The sequence below is a fragment of the Euprymna scolopes genome, unplaced genomic scaffold, assembly GCF_053919585.1.
Source record: "Euprymna scolopes isolate OS-2025 unplaced genomic scaffold, ASM5391958v1 sca352, whole genome shotgun sequence".
NCBI lineage: Eukaryota > Metazoa > Mollusca > Cephalopoda > Sepiida > Sepiolidae > Euprymna > Euprymna scolopes.
The window spans coordinates 20,960-47,074 of NW_027633383.1; the positions used below are offsets into that span (position 1 = coordinate 20,960).

At 37.7% G+C, this 26,115-nt stretch overlaps 1 protein-coding gene across 3 annotated transcripts in view; it reads left to right on the forward strand.

Annotated features, from left to right (window-relative positions):
- The window catches only part of LOC145274345 (organic cation transporter-like protein), a 44,544-nt gene extending 19,435 nt beyond the window's left edge, over nucleotides 1-25,109 (forward strand). For 2 of the 3 annotated variants that reach the window (XM_080127421.1, XM_080127420.1), the window contains exons 2-4: nucleotides 14,875-15,247; nucleotides 21,634-21,865; nucleotides 24,901-25,109. In XM_080127421.1, coding sequence (XP_079983547.1) covers nucleotides 14,906-15,247; nucleotides 21,634-21,865; nucleotides 24,901-25,094 — 768 coding nt within the window. In that variant the 5' untranslated portion in view covers nucleotides 14,875-14,905 and the 3' untranslated portion in view covers nucleotides 25,095-25,109. Of the gene's footprint in view, nucleotides 1-8,266; nucleotides 8,565-14,874; nucleotides 15,248-21,633; nucleotides 21,866-24,900 lie in introns of those variants that run through there. The other variant, XM_080127419.1, reaches the window with a different exon arrangement.
- Nucleotides 25,110-26,115: the final 1,006 nt, after the last annotated feature.

Here is a 26,115-nt window from a genome sequence, read left to right on the forward strand (position 1 = left end):
TTTAGCAGTGAAGCTTTAAGCTAACAAGCGACCAAGGGTAAAAATCAAATATATAATAAATAAATCTTACCACAAAAATAAGTTACTTTTCCATCTACCTGCCTTTTTATTTGTTTGTTTTAAGTACTTTTAAATGTTATTTATTTTGCAACAACTAAACGGTCGACCTGTATCTGTAAATATTTTTGTTTGTTTGTTCACTATATAAAAATGTAAAATTTTTTATTTTGTATTTTATTTACAAATACGTTTTATTATAAATACATTTTTAAAATTAAATTTTGTAAATAAAACTGTTATTAAATAAAACGCTATTTTCAAATAGTAAACTCCTAAATTAACCCTCGTAGGGAGGCAAGTAAATTTCAAAGTTTTTCTTTTTTGTTTTTATATAAAAAAAGTTATTTTTGAAAATCTTTTTCGTTTGTTTGCAAAAAAAAAAAAAAAACAAAAAAAAAAAACGCAAACTGAAAAGTTTAAAAGGAATAAATGTATATATTATTTTTATTATTCTGTAAAGTGTACATAATTAAAAAAATATTTTTAATAAACTGTTTTTGCGTATTATCCATTTCTGATTGATTATTTGTCTTTGTTATATATTTGAATATTTATTTGAATGTTTGTTTAGATCGACAATGTTTATGTTTGTATTTGATAAAAAGCAAACTATGGAAGACCAAACAAGCAAAAAAAAACAACTTATTTTTCAGTGACGAAAATTTCAATGTATTATTAACGCTGAGGCTGGCCAGTACCAGATGGGTGACCATTTGTATGAGTTTGGTTTTTAATGTGTATGTGTGTGGGGGCCAGGCTCCCCAAAATGGGGGGGGGGGCAATTTAAAGTAGAATAAAAAAAAAATTATTTCAGCGCGTTTGGTCCACCGTAGTCGAAAGGCGGCAAACGTTTTCAAATGGGATCGAAAAAATGATGCTATTTTTAACACAAAGGGCACAATATTTATCGATTTTTTTTTGTATTGCTTCTTTAAAGCATGCCCTGTTTAATAATGGTCATGCATTATTCGGCTCGCTAAAAAAAAAATTGTTAATTTATTTATCAAAGATTTTAAAATGGCTTTTTTCGTATAAATATTAAATTTTTGTTTTTTTTGTTTTGCTGAATTTAAATTAATTATTTTACTTAACATATTCACCGAATTTCACACTTCAAAACTCAAAAGCGGGATAATTAAACACAATCGAAGTTCTGATATTCAGACGTCAAAATAAGGTATGCAAACAATTTTTTTTATTTTAATCTATAATTCTGTCCCTTACAACAACACAATATGTTGTGTTCAGTTTCAGATGATTATTTTAAGCATATTTGTACCCCCCTCAAAACAAGGGGGGGGTTGTAAGCAAAAAAATATATATATATAAATATCGTTTATGAAAAATAAGTACACTGTTATAAAGTTCATTCTTCTCTTAATAATCGCTGAAAATTTCGTATTGATCGGATAATTACCTGATTTTTGGTAGATTTTTAAAAAGACGGTCCGTCAAAAAGTACTTACCTGCCCTCCCAGTTTTGGTGGTGCCTAAAAATATCTATTCATATATTCGAATTTCTTTTATACGATATTAAAAAAATACGTAAAATTTTTGAAGCAGCACCCCCACTAATCTCAGGCACGAGCCGCCACTCTGTATCGATAAAGATATATAAACGGTTAGGGCATGTCTGAGCTAGCCTAGACGTCGTTTTTTTTTAATGGAAATTGCTCGAGATAAGGCATAAAACTACTTTATATAAGGAGCTAACAAGCAGTGAGTCTGCGTTTGTTGCACGTTCGTTCCTGTTGAATGGTGGTTGTGGTTGCCGTTGTCTTCGCATGTGACTTTGCGGTAGTGTGTGTACATTGTTTGGACGGGCGCTAGTTGCGCATTCGTTCTTATTGAATGGGTTTCCAGTTGCCGGTGTCAACGAAACTTCAAGTTGTGAGTTTATCCGTGTGCGTGGTGCATCTCAACTCATTGTTAATTCAGCTTCTTCCTGTGTGTTGATAGGGATGTCCTGTAATTGTTTCTTTGTTGTTGCGTCTGCTGTGAGGGAGAGAATTGCATAGGCCTATGTGATTTTGTTCCTCGCGTTAGTTGCAGGGTAATGTCAAGAAACCGTGAAAAATGTTTGTCGAGCTCGAATTTTTAAAAAAATTCTGTATGAAGTCGACAGCTCCATGTTTATTTTTCTGCCGAGTCTGGCGAGGGGTTTCGTTATTGTAGTTCGTTGAGGTACTTGTCGGTAGTAGGTCACTTATTTTTCTTTGTTGAAAAGTTCGTTTTTTTCTTTATCAAATAAAATGTGCGTCTTGCTCAAAACAATTAATTTCAAAAAGGTAGGGTCGCCATGCTTGTTCGTTTCACGTCTCATCGTGGTTGCCGGTTTGTTGTGAGACTTGTGGCATAGGAGGAAATGCGTGTTCCTCTCACGTTCAGTGTAGTACTTACCAACAAAACAAACGCCCACGTGTTTGTGCCTTGTGTAGGCATGCGCGGCAACAAAATTTGGGTTTTTATAAGCGGAAGAGCTCGAGGTTGTCAGGAATCTCCGGGCGCATGCGCAAGAGGAGGGATTGAGAGAGTGGTATAAGAGGCAGGTCGAGTGAGAAGGCTGTTGTTGTCATTGGACATTACAGTGACGCGTGCGTTAGCAGTTGATTAAGAAGCTGTTTTTTTTTTGTGTCAAGTCGCACACCTCGGTGAAGGTCATATAAGTCGTGCACCTCAGTGAAGGTCAAGGTCATAAGCTATTTCGGCTATTTCGTTTTGTCTCTTTTCCTGGACAACTATGGCTGGGGCAAAGTTTGATTTAAAACTGATACCCGAATTCGACGGATCCACTTCTGTTGTCAACTGGGTCAAAAGGGTTGAGCTGACCTGCAACCTCTGTGAAGTAAAGGGGGTGCATACCGTGATTCCCCTGAGATTGGCTGGAGGCGCCCTGAGTGTATATCAGCAACTTAGTGCCGTGGAGAAGGCTGATGTTACCTGTATAAAAAATGCTTTATACAAGGCATTTGCCATAGATCCCTGCACGGCCTACAAAACATTTGCCTCTAGGAAGCTCATGCCAGGAGAAACCGTGGACGTCTTCTTCGCGGAGCTGAAGAAACTTGCAGTTCTATTTGGCAATGGAGTGTCAGAGCAAACACTGGCGTATGCTTTTGTGGCCGGCCTTCCCACCCATGTTAAGCAACTGTTGAGGGCTTCCACCAGCGTATCTGTAACGCCCATGGAACATTTGTTAGAATGCGCTCGAGCCATTATCAGAGATGAGGAGGACCTGAGGGAACCGGTTGTAATGATGGCGCAGGCAGCCAAGACTAATGCTGAAAAGAGTCCCAGTTTGAGACCCACGACCAATGGGAAATGTTTCTGCTGCAGCCAGCGAGGCCATTTCGCAAGAAGTTGTACTAACAAGGGGCGGGGGAGCCTGCGCTGTTTCCAATGTGGCAGTTATGGACATTTATCCCCAAATTGTGCGGGAAATGCATCAGGGGGAAGGACGTCAGCGCCACCCTGTTCCTCGGACAAGATTTAATTGAGGCGCAACCGACAATAAATGTGTACGTGGACCAACTGCCTTGTTCAGCTCTTCTCGACTCCGGGTGCTCACACACCATCATGAGTGCCAAGTTGTGTCGAAACTGGACAAAGCAGAATATCAAAGTACCCACAATAGGTGGCAATACGCAAGCTTGCTGTGGAGCCAGAACTGTCAAAGTCCACACAGACTCTGGTGTGGCCGCAGACATTAATGTGCTGCTGATGCGAGGGGATTTGCTGGGATTCGATGTACTGTTGGGATATGATGCTATTAAGGCACTGGGGGGAGTTGTTATTGGAAGAGATGGGACTGTGCGATTTTTGGAAACCCCAGTGTGTGCTGCAGTTCACATTGATCGGCCTGATTTTAAGGTGAACTACGACCCTCACCAAAAAGCATGGACTGCATCGTGGAGGTGGACAGAAGGAAGGGCGCCAACCGAACTCAAGAATAGCATTGCAGAGCACTCGATACCCGACAAGGCCCGTAATGAATACGAGAAGGAACTTGAGGCATGGATCCAGGATGGATAGCTGATCCCCTACCCCAACAAGCTGGGACCACCCAAGGGTCTGATTCCCTTAATGGCGGTAGTCCAGCATAACAAATCAAAAGTTCGTCCGGTGCTGGACTATTGTGAACTCAATAGATACATTGAGACGTACACTGCCGATGCTGACGTGTGCACCAGCAAGCTGAGAGAATGGCGCCAGAAGGGCTCCAATGTGTCTATAGTAGACTTGCGGAAGGCTTATTTGCAGGTGCGAGTGGATGAGACATTGTGGCCGGTCCAGACAGTGTGGTTCTGGGGTCAGAGATACTGCCTTACTCGACTTGGCTTTGGGCTGAATGTGGCACCGCAAATCATGAAGACCATTGTAAATGCAGTGTTGTCCCAGGAAAAGACCACTGAGGACGCAACATCAGCCTATATTGACGATGTGTACGTCAATGAAGATATACAATCTGCGTCGCATGTCAGAGAAAAGTTAACTCAATTCGGGTTGGAGTGCAAGGATCCCGAACGTCTGAGGGATGGAGCACGAGTATTAGGATTGGACGTTTACGTGGCAGTGAGGTTCCAAACATCCCTGATGTTATTACGTGGCAGACTATTTTTTCCTTGTGTGGGAAATTTATTGGTTACTTACCAGCGTGTGGCTGGCTCCGAGCAGCTGTGGGCGTCATCAAACGCAGGGCAAATTTAGTAACTACAGGTTGGAATGACGTATCTGATGATGCTCTTCTAACTCTGATGACGACAAACCCTAGAGAGAGTTAACAAGGAGGACCCTGCCCGCGGAGAATGGTGTGTCGATGGGGACACTGTGAATGTGTGGGTTGACGCTTGTTCTTTAGCATTGGGAGTGTTATTGGAGCAACGTGGAAACGTAATTGAAGACCCGTGCTGGTTGCTCAACACATCAACCTGGCGGAACTGGATGCTGTTGTGAAGGGTTTAAATCTGGCACTGCAATGGCAGTCAAAGAAGTTGCACTTGTACATGGATTCTCTCTGCGTCTACCACTGGGTGTCCGACAGGACGAACGAGAATCCGCACTAAGGCAGCCAGTGAGATGTTAATCCGGCGGAGGCTAAACACCCTAAAGAGTCTGGTATCGGAGTATGACCTGTTGGTGAGTGTAACGCTCGTGGCATCACACTGTAATCGTGCAGACCAACTAACCTGTGTGCCTCACAAATGGTATGAGGCTGTGAAGACAGGCGTGGAGTTTGCTGCTCGATCTTGCGCAGTTGGCGCGATTAGCTCATGCCAAATACAAAGAATTCATGTGCAGAGTGGACATCCAGGTATCAAAAGAACTCTGTATTTTGCAAGGCGTATGGACCCAGCAGTGACAAGGGCGGATGTCAGGCAGATCATCAAGCACTGTGAGGCATGCCAGTCTATCGATCCTGCACCTGAGCAATGGCAGAAGGGGCGATTGGAGGTTGAGCATGTGTGGCAACGAGTAGTGATGGATATTACCCATTACAGTGGTAAGCCCTTTCTAACCCTTATCGACTGTGGACCCACTCGTTTTGCGGTGTGGCGGCAAATGACCAGGCAGGACTCAGCGAATGTTGTCCACCAACTGTCATCTATCTTTTCTGAGCGAGGTGCGCCGGAAGAGATATTGATGGACAACGATGCTGCTTTTTGTAGCCACCAAGTTCGGCAGTTGTTGAATGAGTGGGGTGTCCGACTACGACTGCGATGTGCTTATGTGCCATCAGGGAATGGCATTGCTGAGAGAAGCCATCGCAGCATCAAGAGAATTGCTGCCAGAAAGCAATGCACCATTACGGAGGCCACGTATTGGTATAACATCACACCAAAGGATGGGAAGACACTAACAACAGCACCGGCCAATGCCATACACACATACCGTGTTAGGATAAAGGGCATTAACACTGTCCAGCCAATCGACGAGGAGAGTCATGACAAATACAAGGTAGGGGATCGAGTTTAGGTTAGACCCTCTGGAAACCGGTGCACCATCAAGTTCAAGCGAGGACGAATTTCTGGAGTGGTCAGCCAGCAGTCGGTCCTTGTTGATGGAACCCCACGCCATGTGCACGATCTTCGCCCAGCTTATGAAGTACATCCCAGAGAGCGATGAATCATCAGATGATGAGCTGCTGATAAGTGAGGTCACCGAGCAAGAGAGTAGTAGTTGTAGTTCGTCTGATCAGGCAGGATCAGAACCAGAACCAGAACCAGAACCACACCCAGAACCAGAACCAGAACCTGAATCCGAGATTGTAAATACCACCCTTCGCAGAAGCCAACGAACTAAGAGGCCACCCCCGGAGTGCACTCTATGTAATCATCAGATGTCACCATTTTGTAGCGGTCTAAGGTATAGAAGCAAATGCGTGTTCCTCTCGCGTTCGGGTGTCACCATTTTGTAGCGGTCTAGGGTATAGAAGGAAATGCGTGTTCCTCTCGCGTTCATGTGTCACCCATTTGTTGAGGTGGTGCAAATTAGGACTAATGAATTAAATTGAGAAAGAGACGAACTACGTGTTAAATTGAATTAAACGAACTAGGATTTATTTCGTGAAGAAACAAATGAAAGAAAAGGGTACTACATGTGTTTAGTTTGGCGTCTCTCGCTGTTAACTGGTGAGAAGGAAAGTGTATAATAGTTTGGTGTGCAAAAGTGTATAGTTTCGTCTCTTCAATGAATGTTTCACTAACAAATTACTAACATGATTCTAACTAATATTCACCTGTATCAAACCATAATATAAAATAGTGTCAGGATAAAACATCGAACCATCAACACTCACGGCCATATATCAATATCTTCTCGGAAAAAAAAAAAAAAAAAAAATGGAATTTTTACCACATCCAGAAGAATTAAATTTTTCTTTGGATAATCTCGGACAGGAATAGGAAACTTGAAAAACCCAATTTCAATTGTTCTTGCAAGCTACAGAGTTGGACAAGAAACCGGAGAAGGTGAAAACTTCAATATTGCTGATTTGTATAGGAAACGAGGGAAGGAAAATATATTATACGTTCAACTTTGAAAATGATGACGAGAAGCTAAACTTGAAAAAAGTAATAGAAAAATTTGATGCACACTGCCAACCAAGAAAAAACCTGACATTTCTCACATATCAATTTCTCACATGCAAATAGAAAGAAACATAGAGATTTGATGAGTATGTCATGGAATTACGGCAAAAGGCAAATTGTTAAAAAATCCATTACAAAAAGCCCTCCAAGAATACAAAGATTCTTACTCGTGCTTCAGAAATACGAATTCGAAGTAATATACATTCCAGGGCGAGAATCCATAATTGCTGATGCATTATCACGTGTATATATATCAGACAGCGAACAAGAAATATCAGATACAGAAATGGACAAATATTTGCATACCATTATAAAACAATTCCCAATGAACGACCAAAAATTCAACATATACCGTGAGGAGACTGGGAAAGACCAAACACTAAAAATCCTCATGAAATATGCGACATCAAGAAATTGTTTGAAAGTAGACAAGACCCATACCTAGCAATGTTAGCGTTACGGACTTCACCATTAAAAGATAAAACCCCGTCACCAGTCCAACAGTTGATGAAAGCTAAGGAAAAATCTACCAAATATCATGCATAACAAAACAATGAAAAAGCATGAAATAAATAAAAAGTTCAAAGAGCTACCAAAACTAAAGAAAGACGATACTGTTCGTATTCTTTCACAAGAAAAATAGAACCTAAAAGGTAAGATTGTAAAAAAATTAAAAGAGCCTCGTTGATATCTAATACAAACAGGACAAGGAAAATATGTACGGCATAACAGACATCATATTTTAAAAACAAAAGAAAATCAAAAGTTTAAAGTCAGACATGACTATGAAAACATATTTAACCAAGAAAATAGTCAAAAACAAGTCGTATCAAAAACAAGCTCAGAAAACAAAATAATACCAAATGCCACAAAGAAAAGGAGACCAATTAAACGTCCAGCCCGATACAGAGACTAAATGAGAAAACTTTAAAAATAAAAATACTTTTATTTTTAAGTAAAGAAAACCCAGGAGATGTTACATATGGAGTAAACATGAGTAAAAAGAAAAAGAAAAAAAAAAGAAGCGATTGAGGAAAATAAAAGGCTAGATGAGAATATTCAAGGGAGGTAATTAATAAAACTTTATTGGCAGACTTATCTCCCTTTTATTGATCCGGAGTCGAAATTATGAGTTGTACTTTGTTCGGACAACACCGCAAAAAGGATGTCGGTAGCAAGAAAATGAATACTAAAAAATATGGGTATTATTTACAATTTAAAGAGAAATATAGTGTACAGAGATTTAAATTAATAAGTATTTTGTTCCTAGAATTCATTATTTTATCTTCTTTTATTTTGGATAAATTAAATTAAGAATTTAAAAAAGTTTTTTTCATTCTTTTGAATGAAGATGAAGACACGTGTTTTTCCAGGCATTCGGACCATCGTTACAAACGGTGATGCAATTTGAACTTGGTAAATAACAATTGTTTTTGGTTTCTTTATTCAGTTTTTTTTTTTTTTTTTTTTTGTCCCCAAAGACTTTTTCTTAGGGGCAAACACTAAATTATACAACGAAATTAAATGATGGTAGTTTAATTTCTAATGTTTTGTGACTAAAGCACCTCACCTGTCCTCCAAAATATTTAATTACTATGAAAAGGTAAAATTTTGAGTTATCTCCCCCTGTATTTATTTATATCGGCCGCCCTTCTTTTCCAGATCAATTGTACACGTTTTGTGTAGTAGATTAATCTCGCTGTAACTTACTGTTTGTTATATTATTTAGTTTATTTATTTTTTTTGTAAAAAAACAAAAAAACAAAACAAAACAAAAAAAAACGTTTTCTTTTCTTTTTTTTCTTTTTGTAAAAAAATAAAAAGTTTTTGGGATCCACATCGAAACCTAATTCACTGAAATAATAAGCGACTGTTTTAAGATATTCATAAAACTGTTGCGGGGAGGCCTGAAGGTGGTTAGCCAACTGACCGTGCAACTAAATATATATCAGACACAAGGACAAGGAATGAAACAACAGGACAAAGAAGAAATGACAAACTCTGGTGGTTTAGTTTAAAGACGAAGATTCGCCTTTTATTTAAACAAACGAAAGGGTGGCAAATGCAAATTTGTTCACTGGGCGATGCTGGTCCGGGATCCGTCGCCGGTGTATTCGGTAAGGGGGATGCTTGTCGGTTCGCCGTAAGCTGGAAATGACGTCGGAGGAATCGGCGTGGTAACTGATGCGGGTGATTGTTTGACTTGGGTCCGACTGAGATGTTACTGATACGTTAGCCTCAGGCTATGAGAGGAACGGACGGACAATTGGCAACACTGAGTTTTTCAGCATCCACTAGGTACGGACGGGCGCTCGGATCGGACTGACACTGAAGGAAGAAGTCAGTATATGAGAGGTACAGACGAACGAATTAGCAACGCTGAGGATTCAGCGTTCATCAAGTACGGACGGACGCTCGGATCGGACTGACACTGAAGGAAGAAGTCAGTGTATGAGAGGTACGGACGGCGAATTGGCAACACTGAGGGTTCAGTGTTCATCAAGTACGGACGGACGCTCGGATCGGACTGACAACTGAAGGAAGAAGTCAGTGTATGAGAGGTACGGACGGCGAATTGGCAACACTGAGGGTTCAGTGTTCATCAAGTACGGACGGACACTCGGATCGGACTGACACTGAAGGAAGAAGTCAGTGTATGAGAGGTACGGACGGCGAATTGGCAACACTGAGGGTTCAGTGTTCATCAAGTACGGACGGACACTCGGATCGGACTGACACTGAAGGAAGAAGTCAGTGTATGAGAGGTACGGACGGCGAATTGGCAACACTGAGGGTTCAGTGTTCATCAAGTACGGACGGACGCTCGGATCGGACTGACACTGAAGGAAGAAGTCAGTGTATGAGAGGTACGGACGGCGAATTGGCAACACTGAGGGTTCAGTGTTCATCAAGTACGGACGGACGCTCGGATCGGACTGACACTGAAGGAAGAAGTCAGTGTATGAAAGGTACAGACGACATGGAGGCCAGAGTCGTGGTGATGATGTGGACTTCTACGGCGTGGAGACCGGAGCCACTGTAGTGGTAGTGGACTTCTACGGCGTGGAGACCGGAGCCACTGTAGTGGTAGTGGACTTCTACGGCGTGGAGACCGGAGCCACTGTAGTGGTAGTGGACTTCTACGGCGTGGAGACCGGAGCCACTGTAGTGGTAGTGGACTTCTACGGCGTGGAGACCGGAGCCACTGTAGTGGTAGTGGACTGGACTGCTACAGTGGTGAGACTGGAGTCACAGTGATTGCGCGAGCGTCGAACGGTTAGGGAACCGTGAGCAAGTGCGGAGCTTTGCATGAGAACCAAGCCGACGAGCGGCGAAAATATCGCCGAAATATTCAGAGGGCTGCTAGATACCGGGGACGGGCAGGAAATTGTTTCTATTTATAAACAACAGTTAATATTAATTCCCGGATGTGTTCTTTACGAGCAGTCGATGCTGAAGGATTTCGTTGTTTGTATTTCAAAGTTTTTTCCAGGAAATTAAAGTTTGTTGTTTTTGTTATTGTTGTAGAAAAGATGTTTTTTTTAAATTTCTTTTCTACAACGGGGCCCTGAAATCACGTGACAGCCGCCGACATTGCTGCTGCTGATGATTTTGGCGAAAGGCCCTCAATTGGTTGTCGTCTGTCGCGCTGTTGCTACTGCTGATTTCGGTAGAGTCTATTAATTGCTGTTCGTTTGTAATGCTGTCGTTGTTGTTGTTGTTGTTTACTTGCTACTGCTGATTTTGGTAGAGTCTATTAATTGCTGGTCGTTTGTAATGCCGTCGTTGTTGTTGTTGTTGTTTACTTGCTACTGCTGATTTTGGTAGAGTCTATTAATTGCTGGTCGTTTGTAATGCCGTCGTTGTTGTTGTTGTTGATTAGCGGCCAAGCCGCGACAAAACAATCATTTACAAAAAACGTAATATTCTATTTTAATCGCTTATTATAATTAAAGGACAGGGAACCATTTTTTTTTAAATCTATATATTAATACGATAGCGTATGCGTTATTTTGTGTGTCACTGTCACGTTACATCCGAGTCGTTTTGTATGTCACGCACGTTACATCCGAATCATTTCTTGTTAAAAATAATTTTACCAAGAATTCTTCATAAGTTTTGGTTTCGGTTTCGATTATAGTTGATGGCACTCAAGTCATTTAATTTTTTTATGAATAATTTTACTAAGAATTCGGTATTATTTTACTTTAAGGCCCGTCTCACATCCGTATATAAAAAAAATTTTTTTTCTAGATTTTGGTGTGCTAAAAACGAATCTGAAAACCGTTTCCGTCGCAAAAAAATAGTTTTCATGATATGAAGAAATTTCTTTTTCAAAAAGTGGGTGATCGCTTTTCCATGTAAATATAACTTAAAATGAGTACCCACTTTCTGGCCACCTGAGAGAGGAAGCATTTTTTGTGTGTTTATTGGTTAAAAAGTTTTTTGATTTCTTTTGCATGGTATTAACCTCTGAACTCTGGGACTATTTTCCATTTCACAGCCTATCCTTCGTTTACGCTACACACGAGCATAAACGAAAGCTGTTAAATGTGCACTCGCGTACCAAACTGCCTTTTCACAGTGTAGTATTGGCGAAAAATTAAAATTAGATGAAAAACAAGTAGTTTTCCAAATATTAAACCATGTAATTCTATGTTATCATGGGTGGCCATTTTGTACACGCAAGTGCGCGCACATGGCCTACGTTCGCGCGCACAAAATGGTCACCCGTGATAACATAGAATAAATATATACGAAATCTGCAGGAATTAAAATATCATATTTAAGTGTATTTTACGACATGGCTACACAGGGTACCCCCCTGCTAGCTTGGATAAATACTTTTGCAGTTTTAACAAAATAGCTACAATAATATCAGAGATTCTCCATTTATGCTGAATATTTACAGAATGCCAGCATCAATATATTACATATGAATTAGACCCGCTAGTTATTATTATTTATATAAAAAAATAAATATCTCTCTCCCTAATGCATCTGCTACCAGTCTCTCGCTCCTAGACAAGGTTCAAAAAAGAGTCGCCAATCTGATATGCCCTGAACTGGCATCTAAGCTTCAGCCTCTGTTCCATCGACGAAACGTTGCATCCCTCTGCTTGTTCTACAAGTATTTTAATGGTGAATGCTCTGACGAACTGCAGACACTTGTGCCCCCACGACGTAGACACCCTTGACAAACCCGACAGGCAGCTAAATCCCACCCCCACACAGTAGAGATCCCTAGATGTAAAAGATCTTTCTACTCCAGTAGTTTCTTCCCCAGAACCGCTAGACTCTGGAATTCCATTCCAGTTTCCTGCTTCCTTAACTGTACTGACCAGAAGTTTAAGTGCAACGTGAACCGACATCTTGCTGCCCAAATCCCTACATAGTGCCCCAGTAGTTGCTGCCCCTGATAGTAGCCCCCTACACCAAAGTGGCAATGTGCCTTGTTTGGGGTGAAAATGTAATAAAAAAAAAAATGTAAATAGAATTTTTGTAGAATGTTAAACGGTATTTTATTCAGTAAATGTTGGGGCGCGTTACTTATGGAAAAACGGTTAATTAAACTGCAGAAGCACTTGTTGAACTACACAAGTTCTATAATTGAATATCCCCCCCCAAAAAAAAGAACGGAAAACATAATGTTTTTGTAAACTTGTGAAAACTTTTTTTAGATGAATTAAAAAGCATTAAAAACTACATAACACACAAAAAAAATGAATTACATTTTTTTTTTTAAAACTTTATTTCAAATGTCCGCTAAAGATTCCTCTGCAATGTGATAAGTTAGTTCACTGCATGCAAATGCATCATGTAAGAAAACACTACTAAAGGCGGTGAAATGGTGTAAAATAGTCCCACGGTCTAGGGGTTCATACCATGCAAACGGTAAATTTGCGACGGGTTTGATTATCAGATTCGTTGTCAGCAACCTCAACTACCTCTAAAAAACGAAATTAGAGTAGTTGCTGTTCTGTTGTAGCATAAGGTAACATTTACCTTATCATTAAAGGACAGGGAACCATTTTTTTAAAATCTTATTATTTATAAAAAAATAAATATAAAAGCAAAGAAAAACGGACCACGATAACTTTTGAAATGTTATCTGCTGTATTTTTGTCTGTTTTTCGCAGTGGTGACTAATCAAATTAGTTGTAATCTAATGAGAAAAAAAACAAAACATAATTGAGAGCATGTTCACAACATTTTACATTTTGTTCTGTTTGTTGCCAACCCCTGTCCTTTCACCTCTAGTCTTTTTATAATGTCTGTTAAGGGCAGCTTATTCACTGATATACAAATCAATGCATATCAAACCACACGCCCCGATGATCCTTAAAAATCATCTCAAATAAACCCATTCTCAAATCGGCACTTACATACCCAGGGCTTCTAGGCATAGCTAGCCCTCACTACATGGCTAGACACAGCTAGCTCATACTACACAACGACATGAATTTAAAAAAAAAAAAAGGCTTCAATTGTAACTTAATCCCTCCTTAGTCCTCACTTGAAACCACACCAAAGACTGTAACCATTGCTGGAAACTTTCTTTTCATCACCCTGGGCACATCCCTGATATTCGTGGCAATCCAGCAATGCAATTTGAGGCTGCTGGCAATGGTCCTGTTGCCATAACTTGGATCAGTAGAAAGCATGTGTTATACAGAGGCGCAACACCGATCATGCTCGAACACTGTGTCACTTTCAGACATGATAAAAGGCTCCTATCACTCTTGGGATTTGTACACAACTAACTAGTCTGTAATAAAAAAAGGAAACCGGTTTTTATCAAATGGAAATGAAATTATGTTGTCTTTTTTATTGTTCCACTCTGTATAAACAGCCTATAAACATTATAATAACTGTTTTTTTTTATTTGTTTTTGCAGACTTTACATATTTCTATTTCCTTTTTATTTTTTCTTCACAAAATCCTTTTTCATTCCATATAAAAAAAACTTTCCAAGATTTTTGAGGAACATTTGTCTCTGATGAGTTGTTTAGAGGTCTTCTGCTGTTCAATGAAACCTGTTTAAGACCTACTTCATGAAAGAAATGAATAAAAAGCTATGAGTGTGAATTAAATACATCTGTTTTGGAAATGATAATCAATTATATATATATATATATATATATTTTAAATATTCTCTCCAGTGCTTTTTCTGTGCACATTTGAACTTTTCTTTCAATGATTTGGAACTCATTCCATTTGTGATTTTTTTTCCAAGGAATTCTGCCTTTTGGATCATTTTGGACCATTTGGAACTTACCTGTTGGATTGGAAATTTTTAATTCGACCGTGTTTGGATTTTACCATTTTTGGATTTTTACCCTTCACCGGACTATCCATTTATGTGAAATCTTTTTATCATTTTTCTTTTACCTCCTACTCCCATTACCTCACTCTTTTTTTTAACCAAGTAAGATCTGTGACTTACTTGTAGTTTCACTAAATACTTTTACATGCAAAATCCGATCCCGCATTTTGCTAATTCCTGCCCTCTGATGAGAAGGAGAGTATTTCTTCAAAACTCCGCGGATTAAGGACTATCCACTTATCTTGTGCTTCCTTTTTAAAATTAAATATGTTTTTAACTCTTTTTCAAGATGTCTTTTAACATGTTTTATTAATCATTTGTTCATATATATATATATATATATATATCGAATAATTAAAAAAAAATTAATTAAAATCTTTTTTTTTTTATTTTATATAGATTTTAGCAAGTGTATCCTCTACCCATAAAGATGTCTCTTTACAAGAAAATATTGGCTAAACTTGAAGATTTTGGCTTTTATCAGATTCGGATTTTTATCCTGGTCAGCCTCCTCGAGATCTCAACCGCTATATCGATGGTGCTTCCAGTATTGACTCATGCCAAGGTGAACTTTCGGTGCTCATTCTTTATAAATTCCCAAAATACTACAGACAGCAACAGCAGCAGTGACCTTCTTAATTTAACCAAACAAGATGACCTTCTTCTGACCTTTACAACCGAACAAACTAATGTCTCATTTTGTGATAACTGTTGTGACCAGAAATGTTCGGAGATTACCTTCTCTCCGGAATTTACTTCTATCATCAGTGAGGTTTGTTGTTTTCCTCTTTTTGGCTTTACTTTCACGAGTTTTGTAACTCTCGCTTTCCTGTAGAGAACGATACCTAAAAATATCAGTAAAGGGTTGAAACAATTATATGTGTCTTCAAGTCCAACATAAACAAATTCTTGATGAGCCGATCCCCTTCAGTAATCCAATTGACCAAGTCTACACTTCTAACGATTACTATATTGTTCTTTTGACCACGTACACTCTTTAACCCTTTTCCTCAAATGGCCTCTGGACCTTGATAAGTGGTGATTCCTTTGCAAAAAAAAAATAGTAAATATAACTGAACCTTTTTTGAGATGTGCATAAAATGAGTGTCTGTTCCTATTGAAGCGGTATATTATAAAAAGTATTTATAGCTCTAGTATTGCACTATTGAGCTATTTTTGCATTATTAATATCAATATTTGAATACAAAATTGGAAAATTTTTATTTCAATAGTATAAATATACTAGCGGAAGGTCTGATGTTGTCCGAGATCAACAAATGTTCCATCTTTCTATACATTCATCGTCATTGACACTCCTGCAGTCTACTTGGAGGAAGCGTCACATGTCTCCCTGCACTGACTTAGTCCACAATATATTGTAGTCTAGATTGCACTGTGGAGAATCTATTGTTGATTTTATAAACTTATTTTTGTATAATGGCTTGAAATTAAATTTTCAAATGTAAAACTCGAGTATCACGGTTCAGTTGTGCTCTAAACAGAAACATTTCAAACGTGCTGCTATCTTATCAAAGAACCAATTGTTAATTTTATGAACATATTTTTACATAATTACTTCAATTAAAGTTAAATGTGCAAAAGTCAAGTATCATGGTTCAATTGTGCTATAAAAAGAAACATTGATTTCAAATTTACCCCTGTCTTATAAAAAAACCTACAGTTAATTTTATAGGCTGGGCCATTCGGTTTGTGCGTCAATAAAACTTCTCAAATGCACTTGTGATGTTAGGTTGTATGAAAGTGTTAACTTTGGTCAAAATCGAACTTCCTTTATTTTATATAGAAAACCTATATAAGAACATGTACAGACACATCAAATACATTTGTGTGAAATTAAAAAAAAAATCAACCCAGCCATTTTGGAGTCCATAGGGAACAAACTTGTGTGCGCGCCACACACACACACACACACATAAAGTTCCATTTTTATATAATAGTAGATATATATATATATATATATATATATATATATATATATATATATATATATATAGTAAGTTATAAAAATATACATGATAACTAAGCTACACAGAATATTCTGTGTTTCATCCATGCTAGGATTCATCAGGCTTATGCGAAGAGTTGTGGTTATCTCGTGTTTTTATATGCACACATTCTATTGAGTTTTTAGTTAGCCAATCAGCTTCCTAGTTCCCAGCGTGCCCCTCCTAATAAACCAATGGGCAGGCACTTACAGGACAAAGGCTCAGTTGACCTGAGGTTCAACCCTTCCTTTGAGTGTGCTTTTTTAGCAGGAAGCATAGATATTTAATGATCTGACCTATTTTAAACCTAGGTGTAGTTAAATGTGAGTTTTTTTTGTCTGTTTTTTTTTTATTATTATGTTAGTTTATATATATTATGTTTATATATATATATATATATGATAATTTATGTATGTTTATTTATTTATTTTCTATTGTTATTAATTTTAAAAATATTTTGTATCGCTATCCTAGAGTAAAGTTTATCCTGTGTACACAGTTGTTCACTATTTTTCTCCTACAGTTTAATAGGTGTTGGGGTTCTTTAAAATATAGGATAGCAAATTTTTCATGAAGGCATAATCTACATGGATCATCTAGGTCTCTACATGTGTTTGCATGTCTTACTATTTTCCGTTCGACTGCCGGTGAATGTCCGCTTTCTTTGAGTTCTCAGTATTGGTTTGCTAGTATTGTTTTCATTCGGTGTTTATTTTTTAACATACTTTTGTGGTCATAATATCAGGTTTTGAAATCTAAGGAAGTCATTTTTTGTTCTTCGGGTTTGCTTTCGCAAATATTGTGGCCTGATAAACTTTTTGTTAGACATTTATTTTGAAGTGGGCAAAGTGTGCAAGATCTACAGTTGCATTTATTTTGTTTTTATTTTTATTTCTACTGTGGTTGACGTTGTCCAGAATTGGTTTATTATTATTATTATTTCTACTAGTTACATATGTGTCCTTTGTGTTAGTTTTATTTTTGTCATGATGTCCACTTTTTTATTGTTTATTTTGTTATTGTTTTCATTGCATTTCTTTAATATTTTGTTATATACTTTAATTATCATCTCTAAATTTTCGCAACAGCTGTATGATAACTTTAGATTATTTTTATTGAAAATTTTGTGTAAGGGATTGGTTATGGGGAAGTGCTTTTCAATAAGATCTAGAAATTTCTTGCCAAGTTTTGTTTTTAACATTTGATTGTATGGCGCCGTATACCAAATTATAGTTCTTTTTCTTCTATTTTTAATTTTATTATAGTTATTAGTGTTTTGTTGTTTATATTTGATATCGATATTTTTGTATCCACTATTTTTTAGGGCTGTTTCGTAGGTATTGATTGACCTGTTAAATACATTTTCATCACTTGAGTTATTGATGAGTCTACTTACGATCGAGTTAGGAATCTGTTTTATAATTGATGGTGGGTGATTGAACTTAGGGTTTACCTATATTGGATTAGCGTTATCTTTTAAGTAGGGTTCATATGTGTTTTTGTCTAAATTTAACGTGACGTCCACGAAGTTTGTTATTTTTATGTTAGCTAGTACATCTACTTTTAGGCCTAATTTTTTCATTTCGTTGTGTATGATTTTCTTAAAGTTATCCCCCTTGATTTTGTTGGAGTCTTTTATTATAGCTAATCCATCATCTCTATATAGGCCGATATCCGTAGTATCAAATATGCTTGTAAGAGTATATAGAATGAATAATCCCACAAGATCTGATGCCTCTGCAGAATCCAGGGACCCATTACCAAATCAAAAGAATTTGTCGTTTTAGTTTTATCCATTGGTTATTGTGACTAGAACTGATTTTCTACATTTTTAAATAATGTGGATTTCTTCCAAGGATATATCGGTCTATGCCTAGGCAAACTCCAGTGCAATGTTGAAAAGTTCTTCGGGTATTGAGGGATAGAAATCTATGATGTCGAACTGTATAAACGTACATTTATTTTTGTTTTCTATATTTTTAAACCAAGTAATTGTTTCGGCAGCATTTGCCCACTGGTGTAATTCTAGGTCTTGTTTGATTTGTTTGTTTACTCTAGAAAGTATTGCTTTGCTAATTCTATCTATTTCTGATTTAGTTGGGTTTATCAAGCGAATGCTGGGGTTATTATTGAAGTCCCATTTATGGTCTTTGAGCAAAATGTATGCTTCTCTAGGTTTCAATTTGCCAATTTTATTGCTAATTTTTAATTTATTGGTGATTTGTTTACTTTTAGTGTTTATTATGTCTATGTAGTTGCATTCGTTTTTTGTAGTTTTTTGTAATGTTTTCTGTGATTAGTTTGTTATATTCTTGTTTATCTATTTTATAAAATTTCTAGTTTTATCTGCTTTTATAAAGATTTTATTAGAGTTGTTTATGTTTCTAACGATTTTGTGTAGTTTCCATAATTAACACAAAAATGTTTTCGGGATTCTTTTGAAGAAAATTATTCATTTTCGTCTCTGCTTTATTGTACTTAATTACATAATATGTAATTTTCATTTGAAAAAGTGTAATTAGTAAATCAGTTTAAATGTTTAGCGTTACACAATTGTTAAAAGTTTTACTACATGACTGAGAAAAGTTAGAGAAATTGTTATCATACTGATATCTTTTTTTTAAATCAGAAACCCACTTTGTAGTAAGTAGTGTGCAGGCTTTAAAACTAAGAGTGATCCACTCAGGCGATCAGACAGAATTTAGAGACTTGATGAATTCCTTCATGATCAATTCTTCTACACTACCACAGCGGGAACGCAAATTCAACCGAAAGATGCTAGAGCTGGGCCAGCCAATCAGTATAATCCTGGTCATGGGACTGCAGAAGGAGTCCAGCGATCCTGCAAAATGCACAAGACTCCAACCCAACGATAAACCTCAGAGCACAAATGAAGATAATGTCCCTCAACATTGAGAGAATTTCCATGCCAAAATGTGACTTTCTAGGAGAACTACTGAGGAAAAACAACATAGACATCCTCACTCTCCAAGAAACCCACCTCACTGACCAATCTCCATCGGGATTTATAATTCCTCGCTATACAATCATCAACAAACAGAACCATGCTAAATACAGCATGATGGCCTATACCAGAAACCCCGACAGGGCAATTCATTTTGGTGGTGGCCACCCAGCGAACCAGGATTTACACTGGTGACATTGAAATCACTAACATCTACAAGCCCACAAAACTCACCTGGATAAACTCTCAAAAAGTGTGATCAACCACCCAACAATCATCGTAGGTGACTTTAACAGCCACAACAGTAACTGGAGGTACCAAAAGAGCGATACTGCAGGAGAGCAGGTAACAGAATTGGCCACCCAGTCCAACCATCTCCTTATCCATGGCTACATGGACAAAGGCCCTTTCAAGTCAACAAGATGGTGGAAAGAATATTTCCTTGATCTTGTCATCACTAGTAAAAATGACAATCAGATACCTTTCTAACGGCCAACGGGTTATGAAAACTGGAGCAGTCCTCATCGACCTTTCTACAGCGTACAACACTGTTTGGATAGAAAGACTCATTCAAACTCGCAGAGGCCATCCCCTGCAGAAAGACATTACGCTTACTTGTAAAAATGACAGGAACTAGACACTATCATGTCAAAGAAAAATATAGAATTGAGTTCCTCAAGGCTCAGTACTTGCACCAACATTCCTTAACATCTACATCAGCGACATGCCCGCAACTATTTCAGTAAAGTTAAGATACACAGACGACTGAGTGTTGGCTTATCAATCAGACAGCTGGGAGGAACTGGAAAAGAATCTGACTGAGGACATCACCCTTATGAAAACCTTTGGTACTTAAGGATGAACACTAAAAAGAGTTACATCAGTTTTCCATCTCAACAACCACAAGACTAGATGAACCCTCGAGGTTAAAGCTGATCAATTCCCCAAGTACCTGAGAATCACCCTTGATAGAATGCTGTCCTATCAGGCTCACCTTAGGGGATGTACAAATAAGATTTCCAAAAGAAGCAACCTCCTAAAGAAAGTAGCCGAAACACAGTCCTCTGAACAAGAGCAGTCGCATTCTGCTACAATGTGCCCCAACATGATCTCGGAGCCAACACACAATCAATTGACAAAAAACTCTGAGAAACCATGCGTATTATCTGTCTGAAGTCAACCCCCAACACAATAGTTACCAATAGAAAGCTCAATTACACCCTCCTACATAAGTGGGGAAGAGGCAACTCAAAACTGGATTCAAAACGTTGAGGAAAACACCAGGGACTTAAAAATCCAACAAATTTATAAAGATACCTCCAGACTCAAGTTCTGAAAGCCTTTCTATAATTCAAAAATCGAAAATTTCAACCCAGTTGAGACATGGATGGCGGAATGGAGAAACAATACTCCCAAAGGGTGGACATCATTGAAGATCCATCTTTGTGCCTCCCAGATTTTGCTACAAATAGTAGGAAGCACTGTGTAGCCGCTAACTCGATCAGAACAAGACACTGCAGACTGCAGTAAACAAAAACAGGTGGAAACAAATAGACTTCCCAATCTGCTGAAATTTCAATGAAGCTCCCCCAGAACACAGACCACCTGATCTTACACTGTCCAGTCACCTGACTAGAAAGAGGCTATACAACAACCCGTCTATCTGAAGACAATTTCTCAGACTGGCTAAAAAATAGCGGTATAGAGGTCTAACCCATATGATACTACTAAACCCCAGAGATCACTTTAGGATAATAAGTGTAAATGCTGAGACAACATCGTGATAATCATTAATGGTGGAATGTGTAGAGTTTAATTCTATAAGAGGACGACTCAACAAGAACTTATTTACATTACACTTAATAACGGCCATGTTATAGTCAGCTATGAACCAGCTCCATGGTACTGTGTCCTACAGATGGCTAAATCATAGACATAGATTGAAGCTTGGTCAAGCACCTACCATAAAATTAATGATAAAGACTTGCAACATCTCTTCTGTGAAAAAGAGGACAGGAAGGTGAAAAGATCCTTGCCTACTAGATTTCGAATACGGTGCTAACATTTTCTTACAAAGAGAAAGTTTGTAAACTGATGCTGGATTTATTGTGCATTATGCTATTTTTCTATTTCATAACCGACTCTTTTTTTTTTTTAAATTTAATTTTTTTAATTTTTGTTAACCAGTGGAACCTTGTATGTGACCAGAACTCTCTAACGAATTCTATCAACACACTCACGATGGTGGGTCTTTTCTGTGGTGGCTTTGTCTCCGGACAACTCTCTGACCAATTTGGCCGTAAAAGGGTCCTTTATGGCAGTTTCACTCTGTTGCTGATTTTCCAGTTGATAAGTGGATTCTCCAACTCCTGGCAGCTGTACTTGGTGTGCCGTTTTTTTATCGGAGCTCTTATGTCAAGTATGTATTAAAAAGTGCCTGGAAATGTTTTTTTTTCTAAATGAAGAACACAATTCATTTAAACTGAATGTATAGCAGAGCAAAAATATTTTAAATTTAGAGTAAATTTATTGTTTTTTTTTTTTTGGAAAATAGCTTCAGTAACTAAAGAAAGTATAGTATAGATAGATAGATATAATTTCCTTTAAGAATATTTTAGGTTGAGCACTGTTGGGGAATAAAAACTAAAAGACAGTCAACTAGCATTTATGCAACATTTTAACTTCCACTTGTTTGAACACTCCAGACTTTCTACTGTCTGCACCCAAATTTGGCATTTATAAATTGTTAATTCCCTTCATTCTTGTGTCAATTGTTTAATGGTATGAAAGTAAAGGTGGCTTTGTGGCTGGGTTTGAATCTCCTGACTGGTAGGAATTATCACCTCCTACACTGGTGAGTGTGAAAGATTTAAGGATCGTGAAAAATTATTAAATGTTAAAGTAGAATCGACTATAAGCTGCAAATGCTTTAAATAAGATGTAAAAACAAATACCTATTCTCTTCTGTAAAGTGTCCGCAAGACGACGTATATTTGAAAGCACACCAGTGAATGTCTTGTTTAAGTAGCCTGCTCTCACCTCTCCTGCAAGCGGGCGAGTTTACTTCTATAGGGGTGTGACACTAAAACCACCTCTCCACCTTCATGATAGTAAGATTACATAACATAAACCCTCATCCCCAATACTTCAATTAATTAATAAATGAACCAAGAGAAAAATCGAAAAGATACAAAGTGGTCCCGGTATACCACAAATTAATAACTATACTTGCTAAAAATCAGTGCACCTCCAGTTAATAACTGCACTTACCAAAAAACGTTGATGAATAGGTTAGCATAAATAATTTAGCTAAATGAAGGAGGCAGTCACTCTCTCTCGACCCCTTAACACCATTTCAAGTGTTATACTTTCACCTGGCAAATATCATTTTTTTCCCTGGCTAAAACCCAAATGTAAAGTCTTGCAGAGGTTTGAATACCCTATATATTAAGTTTCATGTCTGTAGACCAAAAGCTGACAGAGGCAAAATTTTTTAAACAAATATATGTACGCATACAGAATATATACCGTATATAGAAAGTGGTTTGTGTTTAGTATAACCTTTGTATGTAAATGTTACACAGGAATAAATCATGTAGAATATCTGCATGAATATAATTACACGTTATAGTTAACTAAAGATGATTATAACATAAGAAAACCGAAAAAACTAATAGGGAATTAATTAAAATAAATGTTTTAAAGAATATGCAAATTAGCTAGATCTTTTGCAGATGAATGCAATTCCATGACTCATATATAAGAAAGTTGTATTTTCTTTTTAAATAAATAGAAAAAAGCGGTTTTAATATGAATATGAATATGCACAAAAACCTTCCAAATTTATAGGAAGAAATATATATATATATATATATATATATATAAATAGTAGCTCTAGATATATCTAAGGCTTTTGACAGGGTATGGCATGAGGGTCTCCTCAGGAAGATTAGATCTTACGGTATCACTGGTAGAATACTTAACATAATTAAATCCTTCTTAGATAAGAGAAAAATCCAGGTAGTCCTCGACGGTCGCACATCTAAACAATATGATATAAATGCGGGAGTGCCCCAGGGTTCTATCCTTGGACCTCTATTGTTCCTGATATTCATAAATGACCTCCCCGACAACATTGCCTCTGAGATGGGTATATATGCTGATGACACTACACTCTATGGCAGACACGACAGGAAGACGAATGAACACATTTCTAAAGAAATGGCAGAAACACTCGAGGAAGACCTCCAATCTGTAGTGGAATGGGGACAAAAGTGGTTGGTCGCGTTCAATGCTGCCAAGACTAAACTAGTTTCATTCAATAATTACAAGAAACCCTCTCTACCACCAATAGCAATGGCCAACGACCCTTTATCTGAGAGTCCATCTTTCAAACTCCTTGGCCTAACGTTCACAGGAAACATGAGTTGGAACAATTACATTGAAGGCATTGCCAGGGCCGCTGCAAGAAAGGTAGGCTCTCTCTACCGTGCTAGAAAACTACTAACACCCGAAAGTATCCTGTACCTCTATAAGGCCACCATTCGCCCATGTATGGAGTATTGCTGCCACATCTGGGCTGGTGCATCTGCTACTAGTCTCTCGCTCCTTGACAAGGTTCAAAAGAGAGTCGCAAATCTGATAGGCCCTGAACTGGCATCTAAGCTTCAGCCTCTGTCCCATCGACGAAATGTTGCATCCCTCTGCCTGTTCTACAAGTATTTTAGTGGTGAATGCTCTGATGAACTGCAATCACTTGTGCCCCCACGATGCGAGCACCCTCGACAAACCCGACAGGCTACTAGATCCCACCCCCACACTGTAGAGGTCCCTAGATGTAAAAGATCTTTTTACTCCAATAGTTTCTTCCCCAGAACCGCAAGACTCTGGAATTCCATTCCAGGTCCCTGCTTCCCCAACAGTACTGACGTGCAGAAGTTCAAGTGTAACGTGAACCGACACCTTGCTGCCCAAATCCCTACATAGTACCCCAGTAGTTGTTGCCCCTGATAGTAGCCCCCTACACCAAAGTGGCAATTTGCCTTGTTTGGGGTGAAAATGTAATAAAAAAAAAAAAAAAAAAAAAAAAAAATAAATAAATAAATTTACTTGTCTTCCTTTTTTTTAAAAGATGAAATTGTCCGATAGTCGAAGATAAGATTCAAGTAATGAAGTAGGCACACACACACACACACACATATATATAAATTCACCTATCATCCCTTTTTTAATCGCCTGATTGTCGAAAACAAGATGCAAGCAAGATACAGAGTTTTATAATTAAATAAATTTATTAATAATTCCAATATTGTATTAAATTCTGATCATCACCAGCATGCGCTGCTCCTTTGAGTTATCTTCTTCTCCACTGTTCTTCTCTGTCCATAATTTTTACTTAGTTCCATAAAAAGATGTTCTTAATTTATTGTTCCTTTCATTGGTCTTTTTTTTCAGGTGTGATGGTGTCTAATTTCATCCTGCCTATGGAATATGTCATTCCAAAATGGCGGACATTTATCGGTTGTATTGGTTTCTGGCCAGTTGGCATCATTGTGCTATCCATCTGGGGTTATTTTGTTCGAAACTGGCGCTACCTCACCTTAACCACTGTCTGTGCTGGTTTTCCAATGTTGGTCACTTGGTGGTAAGTTTCAGTCTTGATTTTTTATTTTAGTTTCATGTCTTTATATGGAGAGAGAGCAAAGTGCAATATCATGAGTGGGAATAATATAATGGACACTTCTCAGAGGTTTGATTTTATTTTTTTTTAGGGTATAACTGATAGCAATTATCTCCCCTTACATCTTTTGAGAAATATGATGTTGGGTTGGTGTCTGATCTGAGGTATGCAAGTGGCAGAGGTTATATTGTAAGATATTGGCCATTCAAGTCTTTGCAAAAGTTTGTAAGGTTTCACAATTAGTTGGGTGCAACATTATTTCTTATAATCATATTTCATGAAGCCAACATCTTTGTTGATTATGCCACGTTATATTAAACTAAAAAGAAACACTAAAAATTTTCTGCCATTGTCTTTTCCTTGGAAGCTGGTTTATAGTTGAAGACTTGGAAAAACCAAATAAATTTTTATCGATTACTTTATAATTTTTACTTTATTTCATGTTACAAGCTTCTCTCACACTTTTTTATTTTGTGCACCGTGCGAACAAGCACCGAAAATGTCTTTGTTATCCAATCACAAAATTTGTTCTGAAATTTTTCTTTTTATTTCACAATTTGTATCTCCGATTTATTTTCATGTATATCTTAATCACCCAAAAGTCTGTAAGGTTCAACAACTAGTTGTGTGCAACACTATTTTTTATAATTATGTTTCACAAAGTTAACACTTCACTGACGATGTCATCTACAAGATAAATCTCACCTGTCTGTTTAAATGTATGTATGTATGTATGTATGTATGTATATCTGCCTAAAACTTTCGACAGAGGCGATGGATTTTCACGAGATTGGTATCGTTTTGAAGCTCGAACCTTTGGACGGCACATATCGAAAAATTTGCTAAAAACATTAATTTCTTCACCCTTAACTGGCCACTTTTCTACAGGAAGAGATCACTTTTATCGGCGATATTTTTGAAAGTCATCCCCTCTTTTTGATTGATTAGCCTTAATTTGAACATATGTCACTTCCGGTTTGGTGATGGGC